The 14,822-nt window shown below is 39.3% G+C and overlaps 1 protein-coding gene across 1 annotated transcript; it reads left to right on the top strand.

The window, feature by feature from the left end:
* The first annotated feature begins 8,469 nt into the window (after positions 1-8,469).
* On the top strand, positions 8,470-11,443 carry LOC137794987 (uncharacterized). The gene is made up of 5 exons (XM_068592187.1): positions 8,470-8,559; positions 9,568-9,702; positions 10,481-10,531; positions 10,733-10,798; positions 10,917-11,443. Exons 1-5 carry the CDS (start codon positions 8,481-8,483, stop codon positions 10,985-10,987), a joined length of 402 nt encoding a protein of 133 aa, XP_068448288.1. The 5' UTR covers positions 8,470-8,480; the 3' UTR covers positions 10,988-11,443.
* Positions 11,444-14,822: the final 3,379 nt, after the last annotated feature.

Genomic DNA, 14,822 nt, shown 5'->3' with positions numbered 1-14,822 from the left:
CAATCACAAAGGCTGGAAGGGAAGGCCCTGACACCAGAGACAAGAAACACACAAATACAGCAGGAAATATTGAAATGAGTTGGAATTAGAGCGCCGTGACACACAGCAGGAATAATCTCATCCATCACAGGACTCTACAAATGTATGAAGTTCCTTTTGAGTTCATAAGTTGTAGTTTTCAAAGGTGATTAAATGTTCTGCCCTTCACTTTGTGTAGCTCCTATAAGGCTCTGTTGGGGCCACCTTCATAACATACAAGCATACGACAAAGATTGTGTCTGTTTTAAACTCACTTCTACAAGATGTCATACACCTCAATTAGATTAAATTACATTACATTTATTTCGTATAGCCCAAAATTGCAAATGTGCCTCAGAGGGCAATGTTTTTTTTTTATCACCACACCACTTTATATTTTACTCTTTATATTTTTTTCTGTTTTCTTTGTTTTAAATGTACTATTGTTTTAATATGTGCATTGGAACTTCCACATATTTGGCCTTTTTTTTCAGTTTTACATTATTGCCAACTTTTATTAGCAATAATTCTGTTATTTATCAGATGCCTTCTGATATTTGCATCTTACTATTAATTCCTTTTCTTAAATTTTACATCTTTCATGTGAGCTTATTTGTATTGGTATTGTTATTATTGTTTTTGTTATTGTTGTATATATATATATATATATATATATATATATATATATATATATATGTTGTATATATATATATATATATATATATATATATATATATATATATATATATATATATATGGGACATGATAAGTAAACGGTCTCATTCAGGTTTTGTAAAGAAAAACACCATCTTATGAAATATGACTTTTTTTTCAAAACTAACAAATGTAACAACGCACAAATGCTCTTTTGAATCCCTGGTTGGATTATAATATTTACACATAACCTTAACTATATAGGTCCATTTGAATTGAATATATAGAACCAAAGTATAATCCAATAGTGCAAGTAAAACTCAATTTAGGGTCTACTTTAACCTGTTGAACATGTTCATAAACTATTTCAGGACAGTTGGTGTTTCCTAACATTTGAGTAAATAATTCAGGAATTTAGTATAGCATAATTTACAATATTATATTATGTTATTATATTATTGAGTTTTATTACACTATTTTTGAGTCCATCATGCCTATGTTGCAATTCATCCCTCAACCTTCCCTGACTGGGCATCAATGTACTTTGGTGTACTTGTGTACTCTGTTTTCTTAGCAGAGCCTCATGGCTCACAAACATGTATCTTTCTTTTAAACGTCATATAAGTTAAGCGTCACGTAACTCTTCCCCTCACCTCTTCCTCCTACCTCTTCCTCCTTCCTCGCTTCTTATCATCATTTCATATTTTCCCCACCCATCTCCGCCTCTCTTCTGCAAGCTTCCTTTGAAGAGAGGAAATCTGCACTTTTGCACAAGCAGCAGCGACGGGCCGGGGATGATGAAGTGATTCACTGTATGGAGAGAGAGAGAGAGAGAGAGAGAGAGAGAGAGAGAGAGAGAGAGAGGTAGTTTGACACCTCTGCATCATTTCCTTTCTCATCTGTTTTTCTGTTGTTGGCCTCTTTTGTGTGTCTGCTCTCCTTTCTGCCTGTCTGTCCTCTTCCTCTACTGGTTCATTGTCACTGTGATGGATCTCGGTACTGTTGTGACCTTCTTAACTCTTTCACTCATCGTTGCTGGTAAGTGCATATTACTTTCAGGACATATGGAATATTGCAAAATAGAAGAACTGGGCACATAAACCGGTTTGGCATCATGATAGCCCTTTCCCTCTGAGATGGGGCCAGGCCTGAACTGTACTGAAAATAGCATAACATTTTAAAGTGTAAAAACTTGTACATGTGAGAAAAAGCAACAAAAAAAAAAAAATTGATGCATCCGGAACACAATCAATGACACAAACACGAGGAAAGCAACGGGCAAAAAGTGAGACTGTTTTCACGTGGAGAACTTTCCATTTGACAGTCACGATCGTCAAAATGTCTCACGATAACAGCAGCTTTAATGTGGGTCTCCTGGCTGCCAGCGGCTGCCAAATTCCTAATAGAAGTGCAGTTGTTAGCACTTATGCTAGCCTGTGACTAGCCCAATGCTAAGCCGAACACCAGGCCAACGCAAGCCGAACGCTAGTCCGACAGCTGCTGTTGGTTGGTCCTAGTTCTGCTGACTGATGTCCCGTTTGGTTGTGAAGTTACTTGAAGAAATATAATTACAGAAATATAAATACATCTAAATATATCATGAGTTTGATACGACCCCTTCTGCGCCGTTCCAGAAATATTATTGATTCCACAAGGATTCATAAAGATGGAGTTTGCTGTTCTTTGTAAAAACTATTCCAGTCGTTTGATAAAGCATCCCAATGTGTGACATTTTATCACAGTCTTAAAAGAAGTACTCTTTCCGCTTGAACCGTTAGCGTACGCTGGCATATCGTCACCTACCTAAAATAATGGCCCAAGTCAATTTTTTCAGGTTTTTACAGAAAACACAAAAAACTTGACCAAACGTTAGAGGGGTGCCTCTGGACACTGCACAACAGGCATACTGTAATACCGGTCAAATTATGTTATGTTCACTCACATAAAACTGAAATGCTCACAAAAATGCTAACTAAATTGCTAGCTTAAATGCTAGCTTCAAAATGCCATCTTGAAAAGCTTGTAAAATTGCGTAAGTCGCGTTGTCTTCTGACTCAGGCAAAATAAAATGGCCTAAGTCACACTCACGACACAGGCCGTTAAACTACAAGGGTAGAATCACATGATCTGTTCAACTGAGGATGTAGGCGGTTTTACCAGACGTGGCCAGTATCATGAGATGATTTAGGCAAAAAAAATTGTCTACAAAATTTTAGTAAGGTGACGATATGCAAAAAATGCGCCGTGGTATTTACAAAGTTACTTAAAGGTCCGCTCCATTGAGGTGCTCTTGCATGGGCGGCCCACCTTTTACGTTCATCCCACTTTTCCAGGATAGGTCAAACAGTCTGCTGCGAAATTCTCTCAACCCAGTAAAACGTTATTTAGAGCGTGAACTACTCATGTGTGCGCACGCTTCGATGCACTGCATCAAACGTGTGTCTTTCAACGAGATGACTTTGTAACATGAAAGCTGCGGCCCTATTGTCCACCTGCCAATCATGGAGACAAACGGATGAAACGATGGTCATCATGATTACCGTCCACCTCTGTGTTGCGACATGACATCTAGCTCATCAAACTTAGGGTCTGTTGTCATGATCAAACTCGCCCTCATGGACAGTAACTCGTCATCTGAAGCATCACCAACGCTCTCCGTGTTTCCTCACCCGGCTTCCTCTGTGTTCCCGTTGACCCGGCGGTCCGGGCCCTCGGTGCCGTAGCCGTGGATGCAGCTGCTCATCAGCTGCTATGAGTGAGTCAAGGCACTGTCGACTCACTGTGACGAAAAAAACATAGTCAAGATAACAGTGTAATGCTTTATATCACACTAAAAGACTTTGACACAGCAAGTCTCTCAATAGTAACACTTTTATATTAAAGTGCTTTTGATTGTTTGATGATTCATTTATGTAATCTGTTCATAAATTACGTTTTCAGCCTTGATCTTTTGTGTAAATTGAAACCTAAACACGAGGGACGCTGTGAGACGTTATTGTGGGAACATGTAGGAACAATTATGTGTGGAGAGTTGTGCAGCCGTGTCTGGGTGTGTTTAATCAGATTTGTACATGTGTACTCAGACTAGCAACACAACTGGTCATGCGTACGTTAATAACGTTGGCTAAAAAGTGAGAGCTATAAATACAGAAAGTCATCAGTGACATCTCAGCAGGTGTTACGGGTCCGTCCGCCTCTCGAGCCAAACAGCTTTCATCCCACCAGACAGTCAGACTATGGACGTATTTACAGGTTTGCTAACACAGATCTTTTTTTTTTTATCAATGCGCTCTTTAAATAGTAAATACAGATTTGGAGCCGTTTCTTAATTTTCTTTTTTTTTTACATTTACAAATGTGTTACACACACACACATGTTCTAAATACATATTCGTAGATTCCTGTGAACATTCCCAAAACTCAGTACACATTTAGAGATTTGTTTACACATTTACAAATCTGATTACGCACTCACGGCCTGGCTTAGTTACACAACTCTCCAATATTGGCCTCATAATATTCATCAACATTGTTACTTTATTAATAAATCCTAATAAAAGTAAAAACTCAAACCTTAGTGGCAGTTAAATATATATATATATATATATATATATATATATGTATATATATATATATGTATATATATATATATATATATGTATATATATATATACATATATATATATTCTTATATATATACATCTATGAATGTGTTTGTATATATATATATATATATATATATATATATATATTTCATTCTATTATCCAAACCGCTTATCCTATTCTTATATATACATCTATGAATGTGTGTGTGTGTGGGTGTATATATATATATATATATATATATATATATATATATATATATATATATAGATATAGATATATAGATATATATAGATATATATAGATATCTATATATAGATAGATAGATATATAGATACATATGGAAAATAAGTAAATACTTCAAATTATTGTACATAACCAGTTTTGCATCTATAATAATAATATCATCATAATAATAATTTATCAATAATATACTTTGTGTCATTTTGCCGCATAATGAGACTTTTAATTGTAATACCTTGAATATTCATAATACTAATGTAGTTTTATCAGTTTAATTTAAATTTTTCAATTTGTTGAATGCAAATTTTGAGTTAATGTTTTTAACGTAAGGAATTTGACTTTTGACAGATTCTTTTAAACTGAAGTAAAGCAGCTAACACGTAACACATGTAACGGTTCCAGACCTTTTTCTGTATCGTTGTGTTGTGAACTTCACGGAAAACATTTCAAATGTACATTAAGCTTCAAACATGTCAGTTTGTTGTTTGAAGTGCAGACGGCATTTCATCGTGGCTCAACTTCTCAAAAGGTCATTTTGCACGACGACAAGAAGATCTCGCTAGATTACAGAACGCATTTCTGGATTGTGCTGATCAGTTCATATTGTGTAAACTAATATGAACTTAAGTAAATGAAATGCTTTAAGTTACAAAGTAAATAAACATAAATTAAAGTTAATTAAATGAGTTTGTTGAATGCTGAATTGAAGTACGACGTCACTCCTGCTGACCGCTCCCAAAGTTTAATACGATCTGCATCGCGGCCAAAACCGAACAGAACCAAAAGACAAAGAAGCAACTCGCAAAACTCAAACTTAGAATTATTTTCTGTGAATTTTAATACTTTCAATAAAAGTTTTAAACTTTGGGTTGAACCAAATTGAAAAAAAAAAATGAAAAAAACCCCTACAACACATTTTCAGATGAACCCGAGTAGTTCATGTATCTATTCATGCAGATAGTTTCGGTTCTGTTTGCAGAAGCTTTGAAATCCACGCCACTGAAACTAGTGCCGCCACCCAACACAGCGGCGCTGAATAGAAACAGGGCGCCAAAGTAACATTGAAGAAAATCAATGTCCGTGACTGTTTTTAAAAGGTTTTGGTAGAAAATTGTTCCTTCAGTTAAAAAAAATATCTCCAAACCACAATGGGCAAATGAGAAAACTTGTGAACTGGCTCAATTTGAAATGATCTAATTGATTTTATATTCTTTTATTGTTTCATTGAGCATGCTGATTAATTATAAATGTTTTTTTTATTAAATCAGCACGTGTCTACATCCAGTAAACGTTCAGCAGCTAGCGTAGCATAGACGTAATTGTTGCTGCGCTAGCGTAATCTGCTAATGTTAGTTTCCCTAACGTTTTAGAAACATATCGAAGTATCGCCTTTAACGTCTCCGGGTAACGACGAGTATCACTGTGACACGACCTTTGAGCAGGACGAGCTCCAAACCCACACGAAACCAGCCTGACACCAGCAAAGGAGTTTACGGAGCACGAAGTCTCATCATTGTCGTTGGATAGTCATCGTCATAGTCATGTCATTGACTTGTTAGCCCGTTGAAAACTGTGGAACCAATGTTGTCTCCAGATCTCCTTTTCCCTGTGTTTGAGTCGTTGTAAGAAGCCCAAATTAATTCCAATACGTGTGTTTATTGTATGTATTTGTTCAGCAAAGTCTTGGGAAAAAAATGCACATCTGCAAAAAAAAAAAAAAAAAAACACTTTTGAAAGATATTTTGACCGTAACTATGAACATCCAGCATGATATGAGCCAGATTCCCCCAAAAATGCCTCCTGGTGCGGTCAATAAGACACCTTTTTGGAAAGATTTAGGACTTAAAGAATCGGAATCTGCAACAACAATCACATTAAAACAAAGCCTTGGCCTGTTAGGAAGGAGTTTCATTTAAAAAAAAAACAACAACTGTCGTTTGGTTAAAAAATGCTGGGACTTAAAATAGGAGCGGCAGGATTTTTTACTTTGTGTGGTATACTAGTTTCATCTTCCTGGAGGTAAAGCATAATTGGACCAGAGTCTTGTCGAACTGCAGCTGGACCGATGACATCATGTCTGGCCTTGTTGCACTCGGAAAGAGCTGCCCCATGACCTGCTCGCCTTTTGCCTCCGGACATAATACAACTTCTTGCTTTAGATATAGATTACACAATGTCTATATTCAATTACACAATGCCTATATTCAATTACACAATGCCTATATTCAATGATACGCGGATGTGAGACCGAAATATGGCCTGGCACTCCAGTCTTAGAGGAGATGAAGATATCACTGTCGCCATATTGTCCCACCGAGAGCTGTTTGGTTACCACAACTCTGTGTGGCATCAGCTAGTACGCTAGTCCACACAGTATTACAGATGTTTTATAGGTCCGGCTTTCACAGAACTATTTATTATGCTCAAGAACATGACATTAGATATAAACTGCTGTAATACTGTAAGTAAGCTGAAGTAAGCTTTTTGTTTGTTGTTGCTTTAAAAGATGCCTCCTCGTGGTGTGCAGTGCTGTGGGAGAGTCTGCAGGACTTGAGGGCTAAAGCTGATTATCACAGGGTTGCATAAACCTTGTGTCAGCACCAAGCCTGTTGGGAGATGGAAACCTTTAGAAGCACCTCACAATTGTATAGTTTAAGTTGTATAAAAAGCTACGTAATTCCTTAAAAAGCTGGTCACTGTAGTTCTCAGCTAGTGTTACTGAAAACATGAGAAAATAGTGTCTTTGTTGGGGTCTATTTTCAGCGGTGGATTAATCCACAGTCTTCATTTTTGGCAGCAGGACAGTGTTTACATATGGGATTAAGTTAAAATACAGACTACTGTGTTCATGGTGAAGAGGGAACATCAGAGCAACATATGGCTCCTGGATGAGTTTTAATTGTTTCTGTACAACGTTTACGAAACTGATGAGATATATTATCTGGTTTAAATACACACACAATACTTCAGGCTTCACACTCCAGGCAGAGACCACCAACTTAAAACATTTTCAAGAATATTATAAGCTATTTCCTCACCTTTGGTACGAAACTATCCTACCTCATCTTATAAAATACAACTGGAGGCAGTATAATAATTCAAATGAAGTATTAAATTATTATTTTGTAGTTGCACAAACTTTGAAATGTTTAACAACTATGGACATAGTTTATTTACATTTACATGTCTACTTTCACCCATTATCATATACATTCAGATGCTGCTCATCAGAATCTAAATCCTCATTCACAAACACTCAACGATGGCATGACACAGCCTTCAGGAACAATTTGGGGTTCAGTATCTTGCCCAAGGAAACTTCTCATGGATGCATTCTGGAAGAGATGGGAATTAAACCTCCAATTGTCCGCTAAGATTCTCATTCATCTCCTTTTTTTATTTCTTTATTTGATTTTAGACATCCCTTATCATTCTGTATCTATCAGAAAGTGCCCCAAGCACACACACACACACACACACACACACACACACACACACACACACACACACACACACCTACACAAACACATACAAATCAAATTTGACTGTAAAACAGACCAGAGGGATACTCCTCTTAGTGTGAAAGGATCTTTTGATGCAGTGTGTTAAACTGTGTTCTCCAGACTAACTGGTCCTTGTCTTCCAGCATCAGCCCAAACCAGAGATGGGCCAAACATCATAGAGACGTCTTCACCCTCTCAGACCTGTTCCTGCCCCACTGGGACTCCTGCAACCACTGCTGGTCCGACCTTCAACCCCAGCAGCTCTGTGTTGGACCTGGGTCTCCTCACAATCACCTGGAGTAAATGTGAAGGAGACGTTGCCCTGAGCCTCTTTCATCTCTCCAACTCCTCCTTCCCTGTTTGTCGTGAGAATGCAACCAACATCCAGGGTCTTTTGAGAAATGTGTGTGATGACCGGAAAGGTTGTAAAGACACACCACAATGGCACAAAAGCAAAAACATGCAGCTTGGCTATGTCATCACAACGAGTGGAGCAGAGAAGAGGACCAGCTGCGAGACACTGAGGGTCCAATGCAAAGGTTGGTCTACTGTCTGTGTGCCGGTGATCATCTTTGGATGTGTGTGTAAGTGAACTAATACTCTGCAGCGTTTAGGAGGCTAACATGACGCAGTGCATGATGACAGGCGATGAAGCATCTAAACATATACTCCCTAATTTAAGTTTGTCATATAGTTAAAACTATAAAAAAATGGAAAAGGATGAATTGACTTGTACAGCATTTTTTAGACTACACTTCATTGTCTTTCACCCATCCACACACTGAAGGCAGGGGCCACCATGCATACCTACCCACTCACACACCAATGGCGCTGCCCGTATAGGGGAGTGATTTGGGGTTAAGTGTCTTGCCCAAGAACACATGGACATAGACTAGAAGAGCCGGGGATCAATCCTCTGATTGAAGGATGACCAGCTCTACCACTGGGGAAACAGAGGTTTTCCACAGTCCCACCACTGGAAACAAAGCTTGGCATCCATCCTCTTCCTGAAGGCCACTTTCTCTGGCAGACGAAGCCCCAAATACCGCCATCTCCTCAGAACCTGGTTTATGTCACCAAAACATGGTTTGGATAAAGTGCAGCAGAAAATGAGATGATCACTGCCCGTGGTTTCTGACAACAACCCCACCAGACCAGGGGGAGAGGGAAGCTAGCTAAGCTAAGAGCTAAACTGAGATCTAAGCTCAGAGCTAAACTGAGAGCTAAGATCAGAGCTAAACTAAGAGCAAAGCTAAGAGCTAAAGTAGCCCAGCTTCTACCTAAAGGCTGCTCCTAGCTAACATGAGGTCGCGAGCACGTGAAATTTATGAAACACAACTCAGGCAGACCAAGCAACTGGAAACCTGTTTCCAGAGGCAACACCCCCAGATATTAATGTGAGGACAAAACTGAAACTCAACTTAATAGGCTATGACAGAAGGATGAACAGTCTGAACCCGTAACAAGTTCTGCTCCTTGAAACTGAAAAGATTACACTTTGTCCGTTGACACCATTCATGTGTGTGTTTTTGTGTGTGTGCGTCCAGTTGAGGAGGTCGTCCCAGATGTACAGGGGCAGCTGCAGGCCTACAGAGTGGTGACAGCTTTACTCTGCTGCGTGCTGCTGGTCCTGTTACTGATCCGCTTCACTAGACCCACCGTCCACGCCCTGCAGAAGAGATGTGAGTACACACACACACACACACACACACACACACACACACACACAAACACAGAGATGCATATAGGCTACATGTCTTCATGCAATCAGTACTTGCTGACCTGAAAACTCTTATATTTTTAGATTAAGACTCTTCAGATTATAGATTATGTCCAAGAAGGGACTGTTGATTTAAATCCAAAGGATTCTGTCACAGACTGACACAACAGAACAGACTGCTCGGTGTGGTGCTGGGGTGGGTCCTCAGATTCTCATTTAGATGTTACTAAATACTGATGCATGGTGCATGGAAGGATGACCTCATACCAGAGTGCCGAGGGAAAAAAAGGAATCTCTCATGTAAAAAAAAAAGTCCAAACTATTGGAACAGAAAATGTAAAATTCATGTTGAAACCCAACGCTGATGGTAAACAGCTGATTTACAGAATACATTTTAAGGGCCCTGAAGAGTCAGTTGACTCAAACATTAATCAATATAATATTTTTGCACTTAATGATATCTAGCTACAAATAAATGCTTGTAAATGTCCAGCCCAGCTAGAAGAGAGGTAAGGGGCCCTTTATTATCAACATCCCAAGTTGGAGTAAAATCTTTTAGTCTTTGCAACATGCAACGTGTCGCCTTCACAACGCGTCTGTGCAGTACAAATCACACAAAGCTTCACCACAAAAAAAACTATTTCCATCGCTAATAATGACTAAAAACTTTCACTTTTTTTTTTTTTTTACCTCGGCAGCAGTTACATACATGTTCAGTGGTTTGGTTTCTGTGTTTTCAGTGTCTGAAAGGAGGCAGAATCGCTGGATCGGACCAACACAGAGTCACAGCGGTGAGTCACACACACACACAGGGAAAGTATAATGTGTTCATGTCCCAACATACCTACATGAACTCACATACACATACACAGTACTAACACCTTGTTGGTTTGGGTCTTCAAGAGAGATGTGTTGACATTAACAACAATATAAAACAACACCAAATGTATACTTTTAAAGTTAGTCTCTCATCTGTTTATGTTTGTGTTTAGTGTCATACCAGCGAGGAAAAACTGCAGTTAAAAACAATGACGAAGAGAAGAGACTGTCCTACCCTGGTAACACACACACACACACACACACACACACACACAAACAAACAAAGTTAGCTCACTGGCCTCAGCAGTACCCTATTAGTTTGACTCTGGCTACTCTTCCTGTGTGTCGTCCAATCAGCTCTGGAGCGACTGTCAGTGATTGACAGCAGAGAGCCGTCGTCCAACAGGAACAGCGATTACAACTACTGACACGGATCCTCTTTTTGCACCATCATCATCATCATCATCATCATCATCATCAGTCATATGTGGGCTAAGAATATGTTTTCATATTTGACTATTACTGGATTTTGTTTGTAATTGGAATGACTGAGTATTGAAGATCGTGTGACATTGATATGTACTTGGACTGACTGCCACACATATTAAACCTTCAGTTCTAAAAGATTCAGCATTTACAACCATCCATGTGTTGTATCGTATCAAACTCAATTTAGCAGCCTTTTTAAACAAGTTGTATCATTTTACCGAAGTTATATTCACATAATAATTGTCATAATATCAATAATTGAATCGTTTTGGGGTTGTTACAAGGTGTATTTTTGACTTTTAGCTGGGCTAGTGGTTTCCTCATTCCTACAGTCGTTGTGCTAAGCTAATCTACAACAACCTGGACTAAGTTTACAAAGTTATTGATTCAAAACAACCTGCTTCACTGACATTGTAACGTAAGTTTTGTTTCTTTTGTGGATCTTTTGTGATTTTTGAATATTATTGTAAACTTTTTCTCTTGACTAAAATGATCAAAGTTGCGTTTGACCTGATTTGTTGTCTTAGAAGTAGGTGAATGGAAAATGTGGTAGATTTTGGACTGAAACACAGAGAGGAGGAGGAGGAGGAGAGAGTGAAAGACGAAGGTGGTTACTAAGTGCAGAAATGTGGTTTCCTCTGCCGTTGATACAACTTCCTGTTTGTGTTATTTCTGTCGTTGCCTGTGTATTCTTCTCCATCTCTTCTATTCCTTCAGTCTTTCTCTTTCTTGTTATCTTCTTGTGTTTCTTGTCTTCTCTTTTGTCTTCCTCTGTTCTTACAGAATTGCTCCCACTTTCTTTTTTTGTGTGTCCTGCGTGATGAAGTTAGGGTTGAGGTTGATTGTTCATTCATAATCATCCTCACACATCTCAGATATAACTGATTGGATTTCAACAAAAACGAATTTAAAAAGGTAAATTCTTTAATGGCCATGCAAAAGAAGTGAGATGCTGTCAGACAGCCGACATGTTTAAAGTCAAATTCCAACTAACAACAGATTTACTGGTTGTTGTTTCCTGGTTGGCTTGTGTTGAAATGAGGATTGAAATTTGTGACATCAGCTGGTGTAAAGGAACTTTAAAATAACTAATGGTTCCCATCAACCTTGTTTTGTTTTCTGACCAAAAGCTCTGATAAAGCCACTGTGCACTCGCTGCTCAACAGCAAACAAACGCCAGCTGGTGAACATATTACACGAAGCATTTGTCACCTAAAAAGACATATATTTTTCTCATTATCAAACTAGGGCCCACATCTATCAGCCAGTAGGAAATCAACTTTGTCCAACTTTTAGGCATGGAGTTAAAGCCTAGCATTAATTTTCTTAATGCAGTTTGACGTTGAAAATACGTCTAATACTCAAGTTTGTCTGTCGACGCTTTGTTTAAATTAAAGCCATTCAAGATAAAAAGGTGAGTAGATGTCTAATCTTAGCTGAGACATTTCAATTTAGTTCATGAGATGACCAATAGATCCATTATATTAATTTAGATAAACTAATAAACGTCCAACTGGGAAGAGACCCCGGGGAAGACCCAGGACACGCTGGAGGGATTATATCTCCCGGCTGGCCCGGGAACGCCTCGGGATCCCCCACAATGAGCTGGAAAATGTTGCGGCTCAAAGGGAAGCCTGGGCCTCCTGCCACCGCGACCCGACCCCGGATAAGCGGCGGGAAATAGATGGATGGATAGAAACTAATAAACAAATAAGGTATTATGTATATATCACAATAACTTTGTCATCCTTGAAGCTTTGGCTGTTGTAAGCCAGTGGGGGGCTAAAGGTCAGAGCAGGTCCTCTGACAACCACAGAGACAGATGTTTTGATTGCCGGCTCCTACTATTGGCATGCCGTAATGTCCTTGAACATGTCACTGAAATCCTGACCTCCCTGGGTCCCTGAGCTAAATCCTGCCAAGCCCTACCTGACCCATGAGCCATGCAAACTATTTACGGTTGCCACACAGTCGCACATGTCACTCCAGTGCTCCTACTACAATTATCCCTCATTCAAAACAGTTTGCTTCATCTGGTCCTTTAAGAATGAGACGTATACAGAACAGAATGAAAACAGCGTCAAAGCCGCAGGGCAGACGGAAAGGCCCGTGAAAAAGTCACAGTAATGGCGTCAACACCTCTGTTAACAATGGCATTCAATTAATAATGAAGGGAAAACAGCTCGAGAGGAATAAGGCCGTTGAGGGATTGGCCAGGTCAGGATGAATCTTTTCCTCCCTGCATATTTTCCTTATTGCTATGCCGATTGGATTTATGGGAAACGCAAGGAATGGAGAGGACTTGATGACTCATTTTTTTGCCTAATCTCTTTCTGAAGCAGCTAAAGAAACTTTTCTGGATCGTTTAAAGCTGACAGAAGATTGTTTTGCCACATAAGTGTTGCTTGGCATTGTGAGGAAAACCCTGAGACAGGCCCGTAAGATCTACTGATACAGACACAGGAGGAGAAGACAGTTCAAGTCAGTTTTGAATGGCGCTGGGGAGAAAAGGCCTGCCCAGAGGAAGGAGGCTGAGAGGGTAACGAGGGGCAAAGTGCGGCCATGTGGCCAAATTCCCGCAGGAGTTTTAGCAAATGGCTTGACTGACACTGAAGAAAGCTTTGTGGGAAAAGCTGGGGATCAACTTGGTTAGAGAGAGGAAGTCCTGGAGCTGAAATAATGCCACAATCTTCTGCGAGGCAATTTTGAGACCAAAATGTCCAGCAAGTTAATGGACGTTTGGAGAAACTGTAATTGATGTATGGACACATTTTCTCCAGGTCGATGCATTTTGGTGGCGCACCATATTAAGCAGTTTTTAAATAGTTTTTGACATGTGGTTGAACACTGTCCTGGAACGTACTCATGACAATATTGTAGGAGGAGTTTTGTATTGATTGGACGAAGACTTCTTGATTCAGGCTCTTCTTTTTGCATGCGTAGGCTAAGTAATTCAAATTGAATGAAAATACAACTTTCAGGGTATGCTTTTTGGACAATATCTAGAAAACTAAATAGATATCAAGAAGCCTCATGAGACTTTTGATAAACTTAGTCCAATAATGATCCACAGAAAATGCAGTAACTATTAGTTACTAAAGACTTGCCATGACGGCTTTTTAGCTGCTTTGACCAAAGCATGGCCGCCGCTCAGCATGCTGCTCGCCAAAAAACACCCAAGAGTGTAGTGAAAATGCAACTTCATGATTATCCATTTTTAATTTATTGATGTGATTGGATGGGTCTGACCAAAGTGTCACACAGCTGAATCTATTCACCTCCCCTTCAAGTTTATCTCGTTCCAATCCATCCATCCATTTATTTAATGCTGAACTGTGTGCGTGTGTGTGTGTGTGTGTGCGTGTGTGTGTGTGTGTGTGTGTGTGTGTGTGTGTGTGTGTGTGTGTGTGTGTGTGTGTCCATCTGTGTATGAGTGGGAGTATTTTGCCTCGTCCTCTTCTGGTTAGGTCACGATATGAGATGATAATCTGGCCTCATTGCAAATGTCCCATGCAGAGACAATGACAGATGACAGCAGATTACAGCAACAGATTATCCACCAGGGGATTGATGTGGGAGGACAGAAACGAAAGGAGAGGGGGTGAGGAGAAGAGTAAGAGAGAGAAAGATAGAAAAGTGTGTGACAGATGATGTCAAGCATTGTGATAAGAAAAAAGGAAGCCGCTTGGGCGAGATAAAGATAAATTGGAGGACATTTTAAAACAATATTTTCAATTTCTGCTGTCTCTTTTTCCCAAAGAGTAATCGATAGTG

Source organism: Clinocottus analis, unplaced genomic scaffold (genome assembly GCF_023055335.1).
Source record: "Clinocottus analis isolate CAN_PGR_092001 unplaced genomic scaffold, fCliAna1.0.p SCAF_26, whole genome shotgun sequence".
NCBI lineage: Eukaryota > Metazoa > Chordata > Actinopteri > Perciformes > Cottidae > Clinocottus > Clinocottus analis.
Note: the sequence above shows the minus strand (reverse complement) of the source record. Positions and strands in the feature narration are given on the sequence as shown.